The sequence below is a fragment of the Bombina bombina genome, chromosome 6 (assembly GCF_027579735.1).
Source record: "Bombina bombina isolate aBomBom1 chromosome 6, aBomBom1.pri, whole genome shotgun sequence".
In the NCBI taxonomy this organism is placed as follows: domain Eukaryota; kingdom Metazoa; phylum Chordata; class Amphibia; order Anura; family Bombinatoridae; genus Bombina; species Bombina bombina.
In genome coordinates, this window is record NC_069504.1 from 149,143,822 (window position 1) to 149,167,258 (window position 23,437).

The 23,437-nt window shown below is 40.6% G+C and overlaps 1 protein-coding gene across 1 annotated transcript in view; it reads left to right on the forward strand.

Moving 5' to 3' along the window:
* Window positions 1-23,437, forward strand: part of MOV10L1 (Mov10 like RISC complex RNA helicase 1) — a 1,168,229-nt gene that overhangs the window by 408,201 nt on the left and 736,591 nt on the right. Inside the window, exon 14 of the mRNA XM_053719185.1 lies at window positions 16,597-16,662. Within this exon, the coding sequence (XP_053575160.1) occupies window positions 16,597-16,662 (66 nt within the window). The remainder of the gene's footprint in view (window positions 1-16,596; window positions 16,663-23,437) is intronic.

Genomic DNA, 23,437 nt, shown 5'->3' on the forward strand with positions numbered 1-23,437 from the left:
GGTTTGCAATCGTGGCGCGCAGAGCGCTTTGGCTAAAGTCTTGGTCAGCGGATGTGTCATCCAAGACAAAATTGCTTAACATCCCTTTCAAAGGTAAAACTCTATTTGGACCAGAATTGAAAGAGATTATCTCAGACATCACTGGGGGAAAGGGCCACGCCCTTCCACAAGATAGGCCTTTCAAGGCCAAGAATAAGTCTAATTTTCGTTCCTTTCGCAATTTCAGGAACGGACCGGCCTCTAATTCTGCATCCTCTAAGCAAGAGGGTAATGCCTCACAACCCAAACCAGCCTAGAAACCGATGCAAGGCTGGAACAAGGGTAAGCAGGCCAAGAAGCCTGCTGCTGCTAACAAAACAGCATGTAGGAGTAGCCCCCGATCCGGGACCGGATCTAGTAGGGGGCAGACTCTCTCTCTTTGCTCAGGCTTGGGCAAGAGATGTTCAGGATCCCTGGGCACTAGAAATAGTTTCTCAGGGTTATCTTCTGGAATTCAGGGAACTACCCCCAAGGGGAAGGTTCCACATGTCTCACTTATCCTTAAACCAAATAAAGAGACAGGCGTTCTTACATTGTGTAGAAGACCTGTTAAAGATGGGAGTGATACACCCAGTTCTAATAAAGGAACAAGGAATGGGATTTTATTCAAATCTGTTCGTAGTTCCCAAAAAAGAGGGAACTGTCAGACCAATTTTGGATTTGAAGATCCTAAACAAATTTCTCAGGGTACCATCGTTCAAGATGGAAACCAATCGAGCGATTCTACCCACTATCCAGGAAGGTCAATTTATGACTACCGTGGATCTAAAGGATGCGTACCTACATATTCCTATCCACAAAGAACATCATCAGTTCCTAAGGTTCGCCTTTCTGGACAAACATTACCAGTTTGTGGCCCTCTCATTCGGGTTCGCCACTGCTCCAAGGATTTTCACAAAGGTACTAGGGTCCCTTCTAGCGGTTCTAAGACCGAGGGGCATTGCAGTAGTACCTTACTTGGACGACATTCTAATACAAGCGTCGTCCCTGTCAAAAGCAAAGGCTCATACAGACATCGTTCTGGCCTTTCTCAGATCACACGGATGGAAGGTGAACATAGAAAAAAGTTCTCTGTCTCCGTCAACAAGAGTTCCCTTCTTGGGAACAATAATAGATTCCTTAGAAATGAGGATTTTTCTGACAGAGGTCAGAAAGTCAAAACTTCTAAGCACTTGTCAAGTTATTCACTCTGTTCCACGTCCTTCCATAGCGCAGTGCATGGAAGTAGTAGGGTTGATGGTTGCAGCAATGGACATAGTTCCTTTTGCACGAATTCATCTAAGACCATTACAACTGTGCATGCTCAAACAGTGGAATGGGGACTATACAGACTTGTCTCCAATGATTCAGGTAGATCAGAAGACCAGAGATTCACTCCGTTGGTGGCTGACCCTGGACCATCTATCCCAGGGAATGAGCTTCCGCAGACCAGAGTGGGTCATTGTCACGACCGACGCCAGTCTAGTGGGCTGGGGCGCGGTCTGGGAATCCCTGAAAGCTCAGGGACTATGGTCTCGGGAAGAGTCTCTTCTCCCGATAAACATTCTGGAACTAAGAGCGATCTTCAATGCTCTCAGGGCTTGGCCTCAGCTAGCAAAGGCCAGATTCATAAGATTCCAATCAGACAACATGACGACTGTTGCGTATATCAATCATCAGGGGGGAACAAGGAGTTCCCTGGCGATGAAAGAAGTGACCAAAATAATTCAATGGGCGGAGGATCACTCCTGCCACCTATCTGCGATCCACATCCCAGGTGTGGAAAACTGGGAAGCGGATTATCTGAGTCGTCAGACATTCCATCCGGGGGAGTGGGAACTCCACCCGGAGATCTTTGCCCAACTAACTCAATTATGGGGCATTCCGGACATGGATCTGATGGCGTCTCGTCAGAACTTCAAGGTTCCTTGCTACGGGTCCAGATCCAGGGATCCCAAGGCGACTCTAGTAGATGCACTAGTAGCACCTTGGACCTTCAACCTAGCTTATGTATTTCCACCGTTTCCTCTCATTCCCAGGCTGGTATCCAGGATCAAACAGGAGAGGGCCTCGGTGATCTTGATAGCTCCTGTGTGGCCACGCAGGACTTGGTATGCAGACCTGGTGAATATGTCATCGGTTCCACCATGGAAGCTACCTTTGAGACAGGACCTTCTTGTTCAGGGTCCATTCGAACATCCAAATCTGGTCTCCCTCCAGCTGACGGCTTGGAGATTGAACGCTTGATTCTATCAAAGCGTGGGTTTTCAGATTCTGTGATAGATACTCTGGTTCAGGCCAGAAAACCGGTAACTAGAAAGATTTACCATAAAATATGGAAAAGATATATCTGTTGGTGTGAATCCAAAGGATTCCCATGGAATAAGATAAAAATTCCTAAGATTCTCTCCTTTCTACAAGAGGGTTTGGAGAAAGGATTATCTGCAAGTTCTCTAAAGGGACAGATCTCTGCTTTATCTGTCTTACTACACAAAAGACTGCCAGCTGTGCCAGATGTTCAAGCATTTGTTCAGGCTCTGGTTAGGATCAAGCCTGTTTACAGACCTTTGACTCCTCCCTGGAGTCTAAATCTAGTTCTTTCAGTTCTTCAAGGGGTTCCGTTTGAACCTCTACATTCCATAGATATTAAGTTACTATCTTGGAAAGTTTTGTTTTTGGTTGCTATTTCTTCTGCTAGAAGAGTTTCAGAGTTATCTGCTCTGCAGTGTTCTCCGCCCTATCTGGTGTTCCATGCAGATAAGGTGGTTTTGCGTACTAAGCCTGGTTTTCTTCCAAAGGTTGTTTCTAACAAGAATATTAACCAGGAGATAGTTGTACCTTCTTTATGTCCGAATCCAGTTTCAAAGAAGGAACGTTTGTTACACAATCTGGACGTAGTCCGTGCTCTAAAATTCTATTTAGAGGCTACAAAAGATTTCAGACAAACATCTTCTTTGTTTGTTGTCTATTCTGGTAAAAGGAGAGGTCAAAAAGCGACTTCTACCTCTCTTTCCTTTTGGCTTAAAAGCATCATCTGATTGGCTTATGAGACTGCCGGATGGCAGGCTCCTGAAAGAATCACAACTCACTCCACTAGGGCTGTGGCTTCCACATGGGCCTTCAAGAACGAGGCTTCTGTTGACCAGATATGTAAGGCAGCGACTTGGTCTTCACTGCACACTTTTGCCAAATTTTACAAATTTTATACTTTTGCTTCTTCAGAGGCTATTTTTGGGAGAAAGGTTTTGCAAGCCGTGGTGCCTTCCGTTTAGGTAACCTGATTTGCTCCCTCCCTTCATCCGTGTCCTAAAGCTTTGTTATTGGTTCCCACAAGTAAGGATGACGCTGTGGACCGGACACACCAATGTTGGAGAAAACAGAATTTATGCTTACCTGATAAATTACTTTCTCCAACGGTGTGTCCGGTCCACGGCCCGCCCTGGTTTTTTAATCAGGTCTGATGAATTATTTTCTCTAACTACAGTCACCACGGTACCATATGGTTTCTCCTATATTTTTCCTCCTGTCCGTCGTTCGAATGACTGGGGTGGGCGGAGCCTAGGAGGGACTATATGGCCAGCTTTGCTGGGACTCTTTGCCATTTCCTGTTGGGGAAGAGATATTCCCACAAGTAAGGATGACACCGTAGACCGGACACACCGTTGGAGAAAGTAATTTATCAGGTAAGCATAAATTCTGTTTTTTGGGTTTTAAGATGGATTCTGTGTGCATGTCTTTGTCTTTATCAGACAAAAAACAATTGTATCTGGCATTAGTCTGTTTTACTTACAGTCTGGTTAATTTCTTTCAGTGACTGTGCATGAAAGTTTTAGGTCTCATAACTGCAGCATCGGGTGTGGTTCCCTTTGCTCGTTTTTCTTCAGAGATTTCTTTTTTGCTTTGCATACTGAATCTGATACAGGGTTTGTTTTCAGATATCACAGTTAATATTTTTAAATCCTAACACTCTATTCTCTCTGTTTTTGATGATTAGTCTATCATCGTTTTATTCAGGGGGTCTCCTTTTGTTCGTCCTACCTGGATTGTATAGCTGTCTGAGGGTCTTTGACAGCACAAGGGGTTTGGAAACTTCAAGAGGCAAGGTTTTCAATAGATATTTGAACGCTGTGCTATTTCAGAGCTCTTTCTAGGTTTAGCTTCTTTTAGGAGAGATTTTTTTCTTTGACAATGACACAATTGTGGCATATGTCAGTCATTTAATAGGGACTCACAGTTCCTTAGCAGTTAAGAAGTATCTTGAATACGTTCTTAGGTGGTTTTCCTCTCCTGTCTAATCTTTATGATTTATATCTCCGGTTTAGACATTTGGGAGATGGATTATCTCAACCATCAGTCTTTACATCACTATGTTGCAGGCTTATAAGTCTGTTTTAAAGAACATTTATTATAAGGTTTGATAAATTTATATTTTATAGTGTTCTCATAAATTCTTGTGGCATTCTCTTAGAATTCCTAGAATTTTTCAATTTCTTCACGATGGTTTGGTTTATGATTGGTCTATAAGTATTTTAGAGACACATCTTTGCCTTTACTGTTTTGTTCAGATTTTTGTTCGTAGCAAGTCTGTTATTTTATCAATTTCTCCTCCTTAGTGTCTTAAATTGTTTTTTTAAGGTTATACAGGCTCTTCTCTTTGAGCCTATGCATACTTTGAATATTAGACTATTTTCTCGGAAGGTATTGTTCATTTTGAGACTATCTCTTCAGATAGAAAAGTTTTCTGAATTGTCTGCTCTCTTGTCAGTCTCCTTTTCTGATTTTTCATCAGGATAAGGCTGTTTTGCGGACTTCGTTTAAATTTCTTCCTAAGGTTGTGAATTCTTACAACATTAGTTGGGAAATTGTTGTTCCTTCCTTATGTCCTAATCCTAAGAATTATTTTTTTGAAATGTTTACATTCTTTGGATATCCTTAGAGCTTTTAAATATTATGTCAAAGCTACTATAGGTTTCAGGAAGACTTCTAGTCTATTTGTTGTTTTTTCTGGTCCTAGGAAGGTCAGAAAACTTTTACCATTTCTTTGCCGTCTTGGTTAAAGCTTTTGTTTCTTAAAGCTTATTTGGAGACGGGTCAGTCTTCGCTTCAGAGAATTACTGCTCATTCTACTAGTTCAGTAGCCACTTTTTGGCTTTTTAAGAATGAAGCTTTGGTTGTTTAGATTTGCAAAGCAACAACTTGGTTTTCTTTGCATTCATTTACTTAATGTTACCATTCTGATGTATTTGCTTCTTTTGAAGAAGTTTTTGGTAGAAAAGTTTTTCAGGCAGCTGTTTCACTTTGATTCTTCTGCTTATGTTTTAAGTTTTTTTTCTTCAGATTATGAGAAAAACTTATTTTTGTGTGGATTTAATGTTTTCAGGGTAAATGGCTGTTTTTATTTTATCCCTCCCTTTCTAGTGACTCTTCTGTGGTCTTCCACATCTTGGGTATTTCTTTCCCATTCGTCACTAGCTCATGGACTCTTTTGCCAATTACATGAAAAAAAAAAAACATAATTTATGTAAGAACTTACCTGATAAATTCATTTCTTTCATATTGTCAAGAGTCCATGAGGCCCGCCCTTTTTGGTGATTATGTTTTTTTGTATAAAAGCACAATTTCTTCTACAATATATGACGAGTCCACGGATTTCATCCTTGTGGGATATTATCCTCCTGCTAACAGGAAGTGGCAAAGAGCAGCAGAGCTGTATATATAGCTCCTCCCTTCCCCTCCACCTCCAGTCATTCTCTTTGCCTGTGTTATACTAGGAAGAGGTAAAGTGAGGTGTTAGTGTTAGTTTCTTCAATCAAGAAGTTTTTTATTTTTAATGGTACCTGTGAGTACTGTTTTTTCTCAGGGGGGTTTGGAAGAATTCTGCCCTGAGGTTGATGATCTTAGCAGCTGTAACTAAGATCCATGTTGGTTACCACAGATCTGAAGGTAATACAGGAGACATCTTCAGTGTGGAGACCGTTTCATGCTGTCTGCAGCATTTGAGGTATGTGCAGCCTTTTTATTATGAAGAGACTTGGTATGTCAGAAAATGGATGAAAATGTATTCCCTTTTAGGGAAAGGGGTAAGCAGTAGACCTATTTGCAAGGGGGTGTTACTGAAACCTGTTCATTTTTTATTTTTTTCTGTTGACATTTTGGGCAAGGATTATAATGAGGGCTATGTGCGGCAATTTTCATTATAAGACACTGGGGATTAATATATTTATGGTGGTGTTTTACATTATGACCGTTGTATGTTATTTGGGGTAATCATTCCACATGGCTAGTTTTCTTAACCGCTTCTCCATGCGGTTGTTTGGGCCTACTCGGTCATCGGTCCTGATGGCGGGGCTTATTTTCGCGCGCTCAGTATTCTGGCTAGGAGGCAGCAGGCTTTAGCTCCGGTGGAGCTTGAACAGAGTTCTTTCCTCTCCAGATTGTTGTTGAGTCTTCTAGAAGTACCCTGGGGACAGGTAGGCGCCACAGAAGAGCTGTGGCGAGGTGCAGAGGGTATTTTTGTGCTGACTTATTATATATGGCTATATATACTGTTTAGCAGTTAATTTCTCCCTTAATACTTAGGGGACAATAATTTTTGGAAGCCTTATTTAGGATTGTGTTAATTTTGAAGACAAATTAACGTTTTTACGCACTTTTGAAAAAATTCACTTTTTATTTTCCACGGATTCATCCTTACTTGTGGGATATTCTCCTCCCCTACAGGAAGTGGCAAAGAGAGCACCCACAGCAGAGCTGTTTATATAGCTCACCCCTTAGCTCCACCCCTCAGTCATTTTCTTTTCCTACTCTAAGTAACTAGGAAGTGCAGAGCGAGTGTGGTGACAAAAATGTTAGTTTTTTATTTCTCAAGCAAAAGTTTGTTATTTTAAATGGTGCCGGTGGGTACTATTTACTCTTTGGCAGAAAAGAGATGAAGATTTCTGCAAGGAGGATTATGATCTTAGCACTTTGTAACTAAGATCCACTGCTGTTCTCACAAGGGCTGAAGAGTACAGGAAAACTTCAGTTGGGGGAATGGTTTGCAGGCTAAGCTGCAAATGAGGTATGTTTCAGGATATATTTTTCTAGACAGACTGTGTTTATTCTAGAAAAGGCTGGCAATATCCCCATGAGGGAAGGGTAAGCTGTATTCAGACACTTCAATAGGAATTTCAGCTTGCTTGAAGGGCTCATTTGTTACAGGTGACACTGTTAGGAAAAAACGTTTTTGTTTGTTCAGTAAATGATGCAATTATAACGTTTTTTGAAGGGACTAAAGGGGTCATTGTGGCTTGTGTTAGGGTTTTTTAACCCACATGGTTAATTAAGAGACACTCAGGTGTTTTTCTAATAGGCCTCAAAACATTGAGTGAGGTGGGAGGGGTCTATTTTCGCGCCTCAGTTGCGCAGTTTCTTTTCCTTAGAGACATTCAACTGCTTCTCTAGAGGTTCCTGCTGTGTTTGAGGGCTGTAAAGGAGGTTTTTTTCCCCACAAATTGTTCTGAAGGGCAGGTAGGCGCCACAGCAGAACTGTGGCAAGGTGCTGAAAGTCTTTTTCAATCCGGTTTTGCCATTAAGGGGTTAATTGTTTATTTGCATAGTTGTGCAAAGTTACTAAGGCTGTAAGATACTACTGTAAAAATTTCATTAAGTTTACTGCTTTTTTACACTGTTTTGCAGAACTAGCTTTTTTTCTCTTAAAGGCACAGTACGTTTTATTTCTAAGTGTTATTTACTTTGATTACCATGTTTTCCAAGCTTGCATTACTAGCCTGTTTAACATGTCTGACACCAAGGAAAATCCTTGTTCAATATATTTGGAAGCCATTGTGGAACCCCCTCTTAGAATGTGTCCCAATTGTACTGATATGTCTATATAAATTATAAAGAACATATATCCGCACTTAAAAATAGGGCAATAGATGATTCTCAGTCAGAAGTAAATGAGGGTTCGCCATCTAGCTCTCCCCAAGTGTCACAACCAGTAACGCCCGCACAAGTGTCACATTCATTTACTTTACAAGACATGGCCACAGTTCTGAATACATCCCTCACTGAGGTTTTATCCAAACTGCCTGGTTTGCAAGGAAAGCGGGACAGCTCTGGGTTAAGGAAAAATGCTGAGCTGTCTCACGCTTTAGTAGCCGTATCTGATATGCCCTCACAATGCTCTGAAGGGGCGAGGGATTTGTTATCTGATGGAGAAATGTCTGATTCAGGAAAGACGCTTCCTCAGACATATTCTGATATGACAGCCTTTAAATTTAAGCTTGAACACCTCCGCTTATTGCTTAGGGAGGTATTAGCAGCTCTAGATGATTGTGACCCTATAGTGGTCCCAGAGAAATTGTGTAAAATGGATAGATACTTAGAGGTTCCTGTTTACACTGATGTTTTTCCAGTCCCTAAAAGGATTGTGAATATTATTGCTAAGGAGTGGGATAGACCAGGTATTCCGTTCACTCCCCCTCCTGTTTTTAAGAAAATGTTTCCCATATCTGACACCATGGGGGACTCATGGCAGACAGTTCCTAAGGTGGAGGGAGCTATTTCTACTCTAAGTGTACAACTATACCTATCAAGGACAGTTGTGTTTTCAAAGATCCTATGGATAAAAAATTAGAGGGTCTCCTGAAGAAAATCTTTGTTCATCATGGTTTTTCTCTCCAACCTATTGCGTGCATTGTTCCTGTAACGACTGCAGCTGCTTTCTGGTTTGAGGCTCTAGAAGAGGCTCTTCAAATGGAGACTCCATTAGAGGAAATTATGGACAGAATTAACGCCCTTAAGTTGGCTAATTCTTTTATTACAGATGCCGCTTTTCAGCTGGCTAAATTAGCGGCAAAGAATTCAGGTTTTGCCATTTTAGCACGCAGGGCGTTATGGCTTAAGTCCTGGTCTGCTGATGTGTCATCTAAATCTAAACTTTTGAACATTCCTTTCAAAGGTAAGACCCTATTCGGGCCTGAACTGAAAGAGATTATTTCAGACATCACTGGAGGGAAAGGTCGTGCCCTCCCTCAGGATAGATCAACTAAGATGAGGACCAAACAAAATAATTTTCGTTCCTTTTGGAATTTCAAGAGTGGTCCCGCTTCAGCTTCCTCTTCTGCATAGCAAGAGGGGAATTTTGCCCAATCCAAGTCAGTCTGGAGACCTAACCAGGCTTGGAACAAGGGTAAACAGGCCAAGAAGCCTGCAGCTGCCTCTATGACAGCATGAAAGGGTAGGCCCCGATCAGGGACCGGATCTAATAGGGGGCAGACTCTCTCTCTCTCTTCGCTCAGGCTTGGGCGAGAGATGATCAGGATCCCTGGGCTTTAGAAATTGTGTCCCAGGGATATCTTCTGGAATTCAAGGGCTCCCTTCCAAGGGGGAGATTTCACATTTCTCGATTGTCTGAAAACCAGACAAAGAGAGAGGCGTTCTTACGCTGTGTAAGAATGCTCAAACAGTGGGATGGGGATTATGCAGATTTATCTCCTCAACTGCATCTGGACCAGGAGACCAGAGATTCTCTTCTCTGGTGGTTGTCTCAGGACCACCTGTCTCAGGGAATGTGTTTCCGCAGGCCAGAGTGGCTCATAGTAACGACAGATGACAGCCTGCTAGGCTGGGGTGCAGTCTGGAACTCCCTGAAAACATGGGGCTTATGGTCTCGGGAGGAAGCTCTCCTTCCGATAAACATTCTAGAACTGAGAGTGCTATTCAGTGCACTTCAGGCGTGGCCTCAGCTTGCTGCGGCCAAATTCATCAGGTTTGTTAGACATCATCACGACTGTAGCTTATATCAATCATCAGGGAGGAACAAGGAGTTCTCTAGCGATGATGGAGGTAACCAAGATAATCCGGTGGGCAGAGGATCACTCTTGCCATCTCTCAGCAATCCACATCCCAGGAGTAGAGAACTGGGAGGCGGATTTTCTAAGTCGTCAGACTTTTCATCCGGGGGAGTGGGAACTCCATCCGGAGGTATTTGCCCAGCTGATTCAGCTATGGGGCACACCAGAATTGGATCTGATGGTGTCTCGTCAGAATGCCAAACTTCCTCGTTATGGGTCCAGGTCCCGGGATCCCAAGGCGGTACTGATAGATGCTCTAGCAGTGCCTTGGTCCTTTAATCTGGCCTATGTATTTCCACTGTTTCCTCTCCTCCCACGTCTGGTTGCCAGAAACAAGCAGGAGAGAGCTTTGGTAATTCTGATAGCACTTGCATGGCCACGCAGGACTTGGAATGCAGACCTAGTGGACGTGTCCTCGGTTCCACCATGGACTCTGCCAATGAGGTGGGACCTTCTAATCCAAGGTCCGTTCGCGCATCCAAATCTAATTTCTCTGTGTCTGACTGCTTGGAGATTGATCGCATGATTTTATCAAAGCGTGGTTTCTTTGAATCGGTCATTGATACCCTGATTCAGGCTAGAAAGCCTGTCACCAGGAAGATCTATCATAAGATTTGGCGCAAATATCTTTATTGGTGTGAATCCAAAGGTTACTCGTGGAGTAAGATTAGGATTCCTAGAATATTGTCTTTTCTCCAAGAAGGTTTGGAGAAGGGATTATCTGCTAGTTCCCTAAAAGGACAAATATCTGCTTTGTCTATTCTACTTCACAAACGTCTGGCAGATGTCCCAGGCGTTAAAGCATTTAGTCAGGCTTTGGTCAGAATCAAGCCTGTATTTAAACCTGTTGCTCCACCATGGAGCCTAAACTTAGTTCTTAAAGTTCTTCAAGGGGTTCCGTTTGAACCTATGCATTCCATAGATATTAAGCTTCTATCTTGGAAAGTTTTGTTTTTAGTAGCTATCTCTTCGGCTCGAAGAGTTTGAGCTATCTGCTTTACAATGTGATTCCCCTTACCTTGTTTTCCATGCAGATAAGGTGGTTTTACGTACCAAACCTGGGTTTCTTCCTTGTTTCTAATAAGAATATCAATCAAGAGATTGTGGTTCCTTCTTTGTGTCCTAATCCTTCATATAAGAAGGAACGTCTATTACACAATCTTGATGTGGTTCGTACTTTAAAGTTCTACTTACAAGCAACTAGAGTTTTCCGTCAAACATCTTCTTTGTTGTTTATTCTGGTAAACGGAGAGGTCAAAGGGCTACGGCTAACTCTCTTTCCTTTTGGCTGAAAAGCATCATCCGTTTGGCCTATGAGAATGCTGGACAGCAGCCTCCTGAAAGAATTACTGCTCATTCTACTAGAGCTGTGGCTTCCACATGGGCTTTTAAAAATGAGGCTTCTGTTGAACAGATTTGTAAGGCGGCGACTTGGTCTTCGCTTCATACTTTTTCCAAATTTTTATAAATTCAATACTTTTGCTTCTTCGGAGGCTATTTTTGGGAGAAAGGTTCTACAAGCAGTGGTGCCTTCCTTTTAAGGTCCCTGTCTTGTCCCTCCCTTCATCCGTGTCCTAAAGCTTTGAAATTGGTATTCCACAAGTAAGGATGAATCCTTGGACTCGATACATCTTACAAGAGAAAACATAATTTATGCTTACCTGATAAATTTATTTCTCTTGTGATGTATCGAGTCCACGGCCCGCCCTGTTTTTTAAGACAGGCATATATATTTTTATTTTAAAACTTTCAGTCACCACTGCACCCTATGGTTTCTCCTTTTTCTTCCTAGCCTTCAGTCGAATGACTGGGGGGTGGAGCTAAGGGGGGAGCTATATAGACAGCTCTGCTGTAGGTGCTCTCTTTGCCACTTCCTGTAGGGAAGGAGAATATCCCACAAGTAAGGATGAATCCGTGGACGTGATACATCACAAGAGAAATAAATTTATCAGGTAAGCATACATTGTTTTTTAAAGGCACAGTACAAGTTTTTTTCAAAAAAGGTTTAAAGCATTTATTAAAGTGTTTAAACTTGGTTGGTTTTTATTGGTCTGTTCAGCATGTCTGACATTGAGGAATCTCAGTGTTCTATGTGTTTAGATGCCATTGTGGAAACCCCTCTTACATTGTGTACCTCTTGTACTGAAAGGGCCTTACACTGTAAAGAGCATATTCTAAGTAAAGATAGTATGTCTAAGGATGAGTTTCAGTTTGAAGAAAATCAGGATATACCATCCAATTCTCCCCAAGTGTCACAACCTTTGACGCCCACACAAGCGATGCCAAGTACATCTAGTGTGTCTAATTCCTTTATCTGCAGGAAATTGCTGCAGTTATGTCAACTGCCCTTACAGAGGTATTATCTAAATTACCAGTGTTGCAGGGTAAACGCAGTAGGTCAAGTATTAATGTAAATACTCAATCCTTTGATGCTTTATTAGCTATTTCCGATGTACCCTCACAGTGTTCTGAGTTGCGGGTCAGGGAATTGCTGTCTGAGGGAGAAATTTCAGACTCAGGAAATGTATTACCAAAGACAGATTCGGACACTATGTCCTTTAAATTTATGCTTGAACACCTCCGCCTGTTACTTCAAGAGGTTTTAGCGACTCTGGATGATTGTGACCTTATTGTAATACCACCAGAGAACAGGAAACTTCCCAGGTATCTGTCCACGTCCAGGAATCCTCAGGCGGAAGCAGTGGATGCGTTGACACTTCCTTGGAGTTATCAACCTGCTTATATCTTTCTGCCTCTAGTTTTTCTTCCAAGAGTGATTTCCAAAATCATAATGGAGCATGCGTTTGTACTGCTGGTGGCTCCAGCATGGCCACACAGGTTTTGGTATGCGGATCTTGTTCGGGTGTCCAGTTACCAACCTTGGCCACTTCCATTAAGGCTAGACCTTCTGTCTCAAGGCCCTTTTTTCCATCAGGATCTCAAATCATTAAATTTGAAGGTATGGAGATTGAACGCTTAGTCAGAGGTTTCTCTGGCTCAGTGATTAATACTATGTTGCAGGCTCGTAAATCTGTGTCTAGAAAGATTTATTGAGTTTGGAAGTCTTACATTTCATGGTGTTCTTCCCATAAATTCTCTTGGCATTCTTTTAGAATTCCTAGAATTTTACAGTTTCTTCAGGATGGTTTAGATAAGTGTTTGTCTGCAAGTTCCTTAAAAGGACAAATCTCAGCTCTGTTCTGTTTTACAGAAAAATTGCTAATCTTCCTGATATTCATTGTTTTGTACAGGCTTTGGTTCGTAGTAAGCTTGTCATTAAATCAATCTCTCCTCCTTGGAGTCTTAATTTGGTTTTGAAAGCTTTACAGGCTCCTCCGTTTGAGCCTATGCATTCTCTGGACATTAAATTACTTTCTTGGAAAGTATTGTTCCTTTTGGCCATCTCTTCTGCTAGAAGAGTTTCTGAATTATCTGCTCTTTCTTGTGAGTCTACTTTTCTGATTTTTCATCTGGATAAGGCGGTCTTGCGGACTTCATTTAAATTTTTACCTAAGGTTGTGAATTCCAACAACATTAGTAGATAAATTGTTGTCCCTTCGTTGTGTCCTAATCCTAAGAATTCTCTGGAGAGATTTTTACATTCTTTGGATGTGGAAAGAGCTTTGAAATATTATGTTGAAGCTACTAAATTTTTCAGAAAGACTTCTAGTCTATTTGTTATCTTTTCTGGCTCTAAGAAAGGTCAGAAGGCTTCTGCCATTTCTTTGGCATCTTGGTTAAAGCTTTTGATTCATCATGCTTATTTGGAGTCTGGTAAATCCCCTCCCAGGCTGTAGGACTACCATTGTAGATTTCAGTATTTCAAGAAGTTCTGCTTAATGGTCAAGCAGCTAGATATGTTAGTTACAGTAAATTACACATTACTATAGGTAAAATAACATTTCCATATTATAGATCTAATTTCTAGTTTTTGTTGCATCCCTAAAACACATTTCGATGTACTTCTTGCTTAATTTTTGCCCTCTTTACAGACCAAATATTAACATGTATTTCATTATTTTGCAATCCATCAACGGATGCTATAGCGGAGGTGGAGAGTGCATATATTTTCTCTTTTGGAGCAGACAAAATATGTGCTAGGGATGTTTCCTCTAGGTGTGGTTATGGAAAATATGTATTGACAGTTAGTCGTATGTTGGAGGGTGTTTAAAGTTTGCAGTGCCCTAATGTTCATATGAAATTGCTTACAGAATAGTCAGGGCGTTTCTACTTCTACATTCTATTCAATATTTTAAAATTCTTCTTAGAATTAAAGGGGCGTGAAACCTGACCGTTTTCGTTCGACACAGAGCATACAATTTAAACTACTGTTATCAGATTGCAATGCATCTTATCAACTTCAACTATCAGCTCAACCAGTGCTGATTTCACACTTTGCTTTACTGTGATCTCATGAGATTTCTCCGAAATCATATGAGATTTCATAATAAACTTCCTTTATCTGAGGAGGGAAATAACATGTGTGCTTGCACATGACAGATACACACTCCCTTGTAAGTCCCAAGACTAGTTTCCTGATTGGTTGCTTAAAGTCCCTTTACAATAGGATGTGACTGCTGAGGAAATTTTGGGTAAAATATCAATTTGTTTACATGTTCAAGTGATATTTTCTAACCTATATCATTAAATGCCCTTGTGGGCGGAGTTATATCGGAGCGACCACTAGGATGGTCTGAGAGAGGATATGTGAGCACAGGTCTGATATTAGGAACAATAAAATAAACAATCCAGTAGTAGAACACTTCATTCAGGCAGGTCACAATATCTGCCAACTTAGGTTTCAGATCATAGATCACATTATTATACCCAGAAGGGGAGGGGACAGGGAATTGTACCTGACGCAGAGGGAGGTGTTTCGGATTACAATTTGGAGACTCTGTATCTAATTGGAATGAATAAAGAATATGACCTTTTCGGCCTTCCTTTGATCCACGTCTGCTTTGGGTTACGATTGAGATAAGTGTTGAATTGATATTATGTATTTTGTACTTTTTGTGTTTAAATGTATAACATTGTATATGATATGTAGTTGTTTTTATATATATATATATATATATATATATATATATATATATATATATATATATATATATATGCACTTTTGTATTACTGTCACTAGATGGCGCATCCTCTATATTTGCAAGGTAGAATTTAAATAGCAGCTATAATTTATTAATCAATGGGTTAATTAGGAGTTGTAACCTTCACCTCTTTATTAAGGTGTGTTACCTGCATTAATGTATTGACATGACTAAGGACTAGAGGTCCAAAATGTTGTCTTTCCTTTGATGTCTCAATAAAGATGGAAGCTTTTGCATAAGTAGTGAGTGCTGCTGTTTTCTTTGGACTGTGCTATATTATTGGGGATTTGGTGTGGAACCCCTACAGCTTGCACCACCCACTACCTCAGTGCTGTGCCGCATGGACTTTGTTTGTTCACTCCCTTGTACGTCCCAGGACTAGTTTCCTGATTGGTTGCTTAAAGTCCTATTACAATAGGATGTGACTGCTGAGGAAATTTTGGGTAAAATATCAATTTGTTAACATAGAGATGTTTAAGTGATATTTTCAAACCTGCATTTTACAACTATGCTGAATAATTTTAAAGTGCTTCAACATTTGGGTCTCATGTCACTTAAAAATTGTCCGTTATAAAAAAAAAACAACGGGCATGCACAAGCACAATGGTGTTACTTAGTTTTAGTGTTGAAAACACACAGCAAAAAAACTGCATTATAAGTAAGCGGAACACATCCTAGCAAGAAATGAGGAAGGTGAGTAAAAAGTATCTTGTCAGTCTAGCACAGGGTTCTTAAATCTTTTTTCCCAAGACCCAGTGCAATGATACCACATGCCTTTGAAACCTTATTTTTATGCTTGTTCTGAAAATTTCTGAAGTAATATACAACAAGATAGCTGCAATTTTTGGCAAAGTGAGTAAAATATGTGCATTATTCCTGATTGTAGTTAAAATTTAAAGTGTGTAAAAGGTAATAACTAACACACTCATACAGCACAATTGCCACCCACACTCTCATACTACACATACTCTCATACTACACATACCATACACACACAAGTGGCGGCCGAGTAAACATGGTGGGTCCCGTCCCGTGGTTTGAAGAACCCTGGTCTAGCAGAGTGTACCTGTTTGGAGATATCTGATAAAGGGATTGTGTCTGTGTGTACTGGCCTTAAACAACTTCAGCTTTGAGCCAGATGAGCATTACATTGCCTTGCATAGCCTTGTTCACTTAAACAACTAATTTTGAAACCAACGTTTTGAATTGTTTATTTTTTTTTTTTATTTCTTTTCAAAGATACGATGAGTCCATGAATTTCATCCTTACTTGTGGGATATCGCCTCCTGGTCAGCAGGAGGAGGCAAAGAGTACCACAGCAGAGCTGTATATATATATATATATAGCCCCTCCCTTCCCTCCCACTCCAGACATTCTCTTTGCCTGTGTTAGTGATAGGAAGAGGTATAGTGAGGTGTTCAATCAAGAGTTTATTATTTTTAAAATGGTGCCAGTGAGTGCTGTTTTATTTCAGGGTGTAGCCATATTCCTTGTCAGCCTCTAGAGTAGAGCTACAGGTGGCTTTTAAGCAATGGGAACTGGGGGGATTCACATTCTCTCTGGCCTCCCATACTATGTGCTGCCCTGCAGATGATGGTCTTAGCAGATATTATCTAAGACCCTGTTTGTTCCCACAGAATTACAGGAGGAGAAGAGGACCTCTGGATCGTGTGGGACAAGTCATGCTGTCGCTCAGCATAGAGGTAGGTGCAACTTTTTATTGTATGGGACACTCATTAACTCAGAGACGGCTGTGCCCATAGTCCTTTATTTGCTAGGGTTGCCCCCATTGCTGTTGCGCCACTTTAAATTCAGGGACTAGAAAAGATGTGTGAGACCTGAGTCATAACGGAGGAATAATTCATAAAGACTCCTACTGTGACTATTTTCTTTGTGTTCCGGTACTTTGGGCAGAACGCTGGGGATCCTATTAGAGGAGTTCTACTTATAGAGACTCCGATTTAGGGCTATGTGTTTTGTTTAATTCTTTGTTTTTGGGCTGCTTGTCTTTTCTTGTCTTTTTGTTTGACCGGGAGATTAACTTTTCTTTTGACGCCCACGAAGGGCGGGGTTTTTACTTTGCACACTTCTGGTGAGCTGCGCAGTGGTTTGTCTGACTCTGAATAAGACCTCATGGTGGTTCTTGATATATGGCTCAGACATATAACAGGCAGCAAAGTGTTCAATACGGAACGCTTGTTTATCGGATAAATACTGGATTTAAGCGAACTACAGCTCAGCAAGCAGCAGTCGGTGTCCAGTGGGGGCAGGCAGGCGCCTCAGCAGAGCTGTTGAGACTGATAGGTGCATTCCCATTATCTGTACATATCTATACATTTATGGTACATATCTATTCTTTTACGGTCAGTGTTTTTTTTGTGCAATAAAAATGTTCATGTTTATTTTTTAAAGGCACAAGTATGCTCACGGTTCAGAGAGTTTTATTTGACAGTTTCCATTTTCTTTCATGTAATTAGCAAGAGTCCATGAGCTAGTGACGTATGGGATATACATTCCTACCAGGAGGGGCAAAGTTTCCCAAACCTCAAAATGCCTATAAATACACCCCTCACCACACCCACAATTCAGTTTTACAAACTTTGCCTCCTATGGAGGTGGTGAAGTAAGTTTGTGCTAGATTCTACGTTGATATGCGCTCCGCAGCAAGTTGGAGCCCGGTTTTCCTCTCAGCGTGCAGTGAATGTCAGAGGGATGTGAGGAGAGTATTGCCTATTTGAATGCAGTGATCTCCTTCTACGGGGTCTATTTCATAGGTTCTCTGTTATCGGTCGTAGAGATTCATCTCTTACCTCCCTTTTCAGATCGACGATATACTCTTATTTATATACCATTACCTCTGCTGATTCTCGTTTCAGTACTGGTTTGGCTTTCTACAAACATGTAGATGAGTGTCCTGGGGTAAGTAAATCTTATTTTCTGTGACACTCTAAGCTATGGTTGGGCACTTTGTTTATAAAGTTCTAAATATATGTATTCAAACATTTATTTGCCTTGACTCAGAATGTTCAACATTCCTTATTTTCAGACAGTTTCATATTTGGGATAATGCATTTCAATTAATCATTTTTTCTTACCTTCAAAAATTTGACTCTTTTTTTCCCTGTGGGCTGTTAGGCTCGCGGGGGCTGAAAATGCTTCATTTTATTGCGTCATTCTTGGCGCGGACTTTTTTGACGCAAAAAATCTTTTCCGTTTCCGGCGTCATACGTGTCGCCGGAAGTTGCGTCATTTTTTTGACGTTATTTTGCGCCAAAAATGTCGGCGTTCCGGAAGTGGCGTCATTTTTGGCGCCAAAAGCATTTAGGCGCCAAATAATGTGGGCGTCTTATTTGGCACTAAAAAAATATGGGCGTCGCTTTTGTCTCCACATTATTTAAGTCTCATTTTTCATTGCTTCTGGTTACTAGAAGCTTGTTCTTTGGCATTTTTTCCCATTCCTGAAACTGTCATTTAAGGAATTTGATCAATTTTGCTTTATATGTTGTTTTTTCTCTTACATATTGCAAGATGTCTCACGTTGCATCTGAGTCAGAAGATACTTCAGGGAAATCGCTGTCTAGTGCTGGACCTACCAAAGCTAAGTGTATCTGCTGTAAACTTTTGGTAGCTATTCCTCCGGCTGTTGTTTGTATTAATTGTCATGACAAACTTGTTAATGCAGATAATATTTCCTTTAGTAAAGTACCATTGCCTGTTGCAGTTCCTTCAACATCTAAGGTGCAGAATGTTCCTGATAACATAAGAGATTTTGTTTCTGAATCCATCAAGAAGGCTATGTCTGTTATTTCTCCTTCTAGTAAACACAAAAAATCTTTTAAAACTTCTCTCCCTACAGATGAATTTTTAAATGAACATCATCATTCTGATTCTGATGATTCTTCTGGTTCAGAGGATTCTGTCTCAGAGATTGATGCTGATAAATCTTCATATTTATTTAAAATGGAATTTATTCGTTCTTTACTTAAAGAAGTACTAATTGCTTTAGAAATAGAGGATTCTGGTCCTCTTGATACTAATTCTAAACGTTTAGATAAGGTATTTAAATCTCCTGTGGTTATTCCAGAGGTTTTTCCTGTTCCTAATGCTATTTCTGAAGTAATTTCCAAAGAATGGGATAAATTGGGTAATTAATTTACTCCTTCTAAACGTTTTAAGCAATTATATCCTGTGCCGTCTGACAGATTAGAATTTTGGGACAAAATCCCTAGAGTTGATGGGGCTATTTCTACCCTTGCTAAACGTACTACTATTCCTACGTCAGATGGTACTTCGTTTAAGGATCCTTTAGATAGGAAAATTAAATCCTTTCTAAGAAAAGCTTATCTGTGTTCAGGTAATCTTCTTAGACCTGCTATATCATTGGCTGTTGCTGCAGCTTCAACTTTTTGGTTGGAAACTTTAGCGCAACAAGTAACAGATCATGATTCTCATAATATTATTATTCTTCTTCAGCATGCTAATAATTTTATCTGTGATGCCATTTTTGATATTATTAGAGTTGATGTCAGGTTTATGTCTCTAGCTATTTTAGCTAGAAGTGCTTTATGGCTTAAGACTTGGAATGCTGATATGGCTTCTAAATCAACTCTACTTTCCATTTCTTTCCAGGGTAACAAATTATTTGGTTCTCAGTTGGATTCTATTATCTCAACTGTTACTGGTGGGAAAGGAACTTTTTTACCACAGGATAAAAAATCTAAGGGTAAAAACAGGGCTAATAATCGTTTTCGTTCCTTTCGTTTCAACAAAGAACAAAAGCCTGATCCTTCATCCTCAGGAGCAGTTTCAGTTTGGAAACCATCTCCAGTCTGGAATAAATCCAAGCCTGCTAGAAAGGCAAAGCCTGCTTCTAAGTCCACATGAAGGTGCGGCCCTCATTCCAGCTCAGCTGGTAGGGGGCAGGTTACGTTTTTTCAAAGAAATTTGGTTCAATTCTGTTCACAATCTTTGGATTCAGAACATTGTTTCAGAAGGGTACAGAATTGGTTTCAAGATGAGACCTCCTGCAAAGAGATTTTTTCTTTCCCGTGTCCCAGTAAATCCAGTGAAAGCTCAAGCATTTCTGAATTGTGTTTCAGATCTAGAGTTGGCTGGAGTAATTATGCCAGTTCCAGTTCCGGAACAGGGGATGGGGTTTTATTCAAATCTCTTCATTGTACCAAAGAAGGAGAATTCCTTCAGACCAGTTCTGGATCTAAAAATATTGAATTGTTATGTAAGGATACCTACGTTCAAAATGGTAACTGTAAGGACTATCTTGCCTTTTGTTCAGCAAGGGCATTATATGTCCACAATAGATTTACAGGATGCATATCTGCATATTCCGATTCATCCAGATCATTATCAGTTCCTGAGATTCTCTTTTCTGGACAAGCATTACCAGTTTGTGGCTCTGCCGTTTGGCCTAGCTACAGCTCCAAGAATTTTTACAAAGGTTCTCGGTGCCCTTCTGTCTGTAATCAGAGAACAGGGTATTGTGGTATTTCCTTATTTGGACGATATCTTGGTACTTGCTCAGTCTTTACATTTAGCAGAATCTCATACGAATCGACTTGTGTTGTTTCTTCAAGATCATGGTTGGAGGATCAATTTACCAAAAAGTTCATTGATTCCTCAGACAAGGGTGACCTTTCTGGGTTTCCAGATAGATTCAGTGTCCATGACTGTCTTTAACAGACAAGAGACGTCTAAAATTGATTTCAGCTTGTCGAAACCTTCAGTCACAATCATTCCCTTCGGTAGCCTTATGCATGGAAATTCTAGGTCTTATGACTGCTGCATCGGACGCGATCCCCTTTGCTCGTTTTCACATGCGACCTCTTCAGCTCTGTATGCTGAATCAATGGTGCAAGGATTACACAAAGATATCTCAAATAATATCTTTAAAACCGATTGTACGACACTCTCTAACGTGGTGGACAGATCACCATCGTTTAATTCAGGGGGCTTCTTTTGTGCTTCCGACCTGGACTGTAATTTCAACAGATGCAAGTCTCATGGGTTGGGGAGCTGTGTGGGGATCTCTGACGGCACAAGGAGTTTGGGAATCTCAGGAGGTGAGATTACCGATCAATATTTTGGAACTTCGTGCAATTTTCAGAGCTCTTCAGTTTTGGCCTCTTCTGAAGAGAGAATCGTTCATTTGTTTTCAGACAGACAATGTCACAACTGTGGCATACATCAATCATCAAGGAGGGACTCACAGTCCTCTGGCTATGAAAGAAGTATCTCGAATTCTGGTTTGGGCGGAATCCAGCTCCTGTCTAATCTCTGCGGTTCATATCCCAGGTATAGACAATTGGGAAGCGGATTATCTCAGTCGCCAAACGTTGCATCCGGGCGAATGGTCTCTTCACCCAGAGGTATTTCTTCAGATTGTTCAAATGTGGGAACTTCCAGAAATAGATCTGATGGCGTCTCATCTAAACAAGAAACTTCCCAGGTATCTGTCCAGATCCCGGGATCCTCAGGCGGAGGCAGTGGATGCATTATCACTTCCTTGGAAGTATCATCCTGCCTATATCTTTCCGCCTCTAGTTCTTCTTCCAAAAGTAATCTCCAAGATTCTGAAGGAATGCTCGTTTGTTCTGCTGGTAGCTCCGGCATGGCCTCACAGGTTTTGGTATGCGGATCTGGTCCGGATGGCCTCTTGCCAACCGTGGACTCTTCCGTTAAGACCAGACCTTCTGTCGCAAGGTCCTTTTTTCCATCAGGATCTGAAATCCTTAAATTTAAAGGTATGGAGATTGAACGCTTGATTCTTGGTCAAAGAGGTTTCTCTGACTCTGTGATTAATACTATGTTACAGGCGCGTAAATCTGTATCTAGAGAGATATATTATAGAGTCTGGAAGACTTATATTTCTCATCATTTTTCTTGGCATTCTTTTAGAATACCGAGAATTTTACAGTTTCTTCAGGATGGTTTAGATAAGGGTTTGTCCGCAAGTTCCTTGAAAGGTCAAATCTCTGCTCTTTCTGTTCTTTTTCACAGAAAGATTGCTATTCTTCCTGATATTCATTGTTTTGTACATGCTTTGGTTCGTATAAAGCCTGTCATTAAGTCAATTTCTCCTCCTTGGAGTTTGAATTTGGTTCTGGGGGCTCTTCAAGCTCCTCCGTTTGAACCTATGCATTCATTGGACATTAAATTACTTTCTTGGAAAGTTTTGTTCCTTTTGGCAATCTCTTCTGCCAGAAGAGTTTCTGAATTATCTGCTCTTTCTTGTGAGTCTCCTTTTCTGATTTTTCATCAGGATAAGGCGGTGTTGCGAACTTCTTTTGATTTTTTACCTAAAGTTGTGAATTCCAACAACATTAGTAGAGAAATTGTGGTTCCTTCATTATGTCCTAATCCTAAGAATTCTAAGGAGAAATCGTTGCATTCTTTGGATGTTGTTAGAGCTTTGAAATATTATGTTGAAGCTACTAAGTCTTTCCGTAAGACTTCTAGTCTTTGTTATCTTTTCCGGTTCTAGAAAAGGCCAGAAAGCTTCTGCCATTTCTTTGGCATCTTGGTTGACATCTTTAATTCATCTTGCCTATGTTGAGTCGGGTAAAACTCCGCCTCAGAGGATTACAGCTCATTCTACTAGGTCAGTTTCTACTTCCTGGGCGTTTAGGAATGAAGCTTCGATTGATCAGATTTGCAAAGCAGCAACTTGGTCCTCTTTGCATACTTTTACTAAATTCTACCATTTTGATGTATTTTCTTCTTCTGAAGCAGTTTTTGGTAGAAAAGTACTTCAGGCAGCGGTTTCAGTTTGAATCTTCTGCTTATGTTTTTCATTAAACTTTATTTTGGGTGTGGATTATTTTCAGCAGGAATTGGCTGTCTTTATTTTATCCCTCCCTCTCTAGTGACTCTTGTGTGGAAAGATCCACATCTTGGGTAATCATTATCCCATACGTCACTAGCTCATGGACTCTTGCTAATTACATGAAAGAAAACATAATTTATGTAAGAACTTACCTGATAAATTAATTTCTTTCATATTAGCAAGAGTCCATGAGGCCCGCCCTTTTTTTGTGGTGGTTATGATTTTTGTATAAAGCACAATTATTCCAATTCCTTATTTTATATGCTTTTGCACTTTTTTATCACCCCACTTCTTGGCTATTCGTTAAACTGAATTGTGGGTGTGGTGAGGGGTGTATTTATAGGCATTTTGAGGTTTGGGAAACTTTGCCCCTCCTGGTAGGAATGTATATCCCATACGTCACTAGCTCATGGACTCTTGCTAATATGAAAGAAATGAATTTATCAGGTAAGTTCTTACATAAATTATGTTTTTGGACTGTTACGTTGCATTATTTCTGACTTATTAATTATCAGATTGTATATTTAAAGGCACGACCATGATTGTATTTGCTCTATCTTTTATCATGGAGGACCTTCTGAACAGTACATGTTCCATGTGTTTGAATGCCAATGTTGAACCTCCTGTTACCCTTTGTC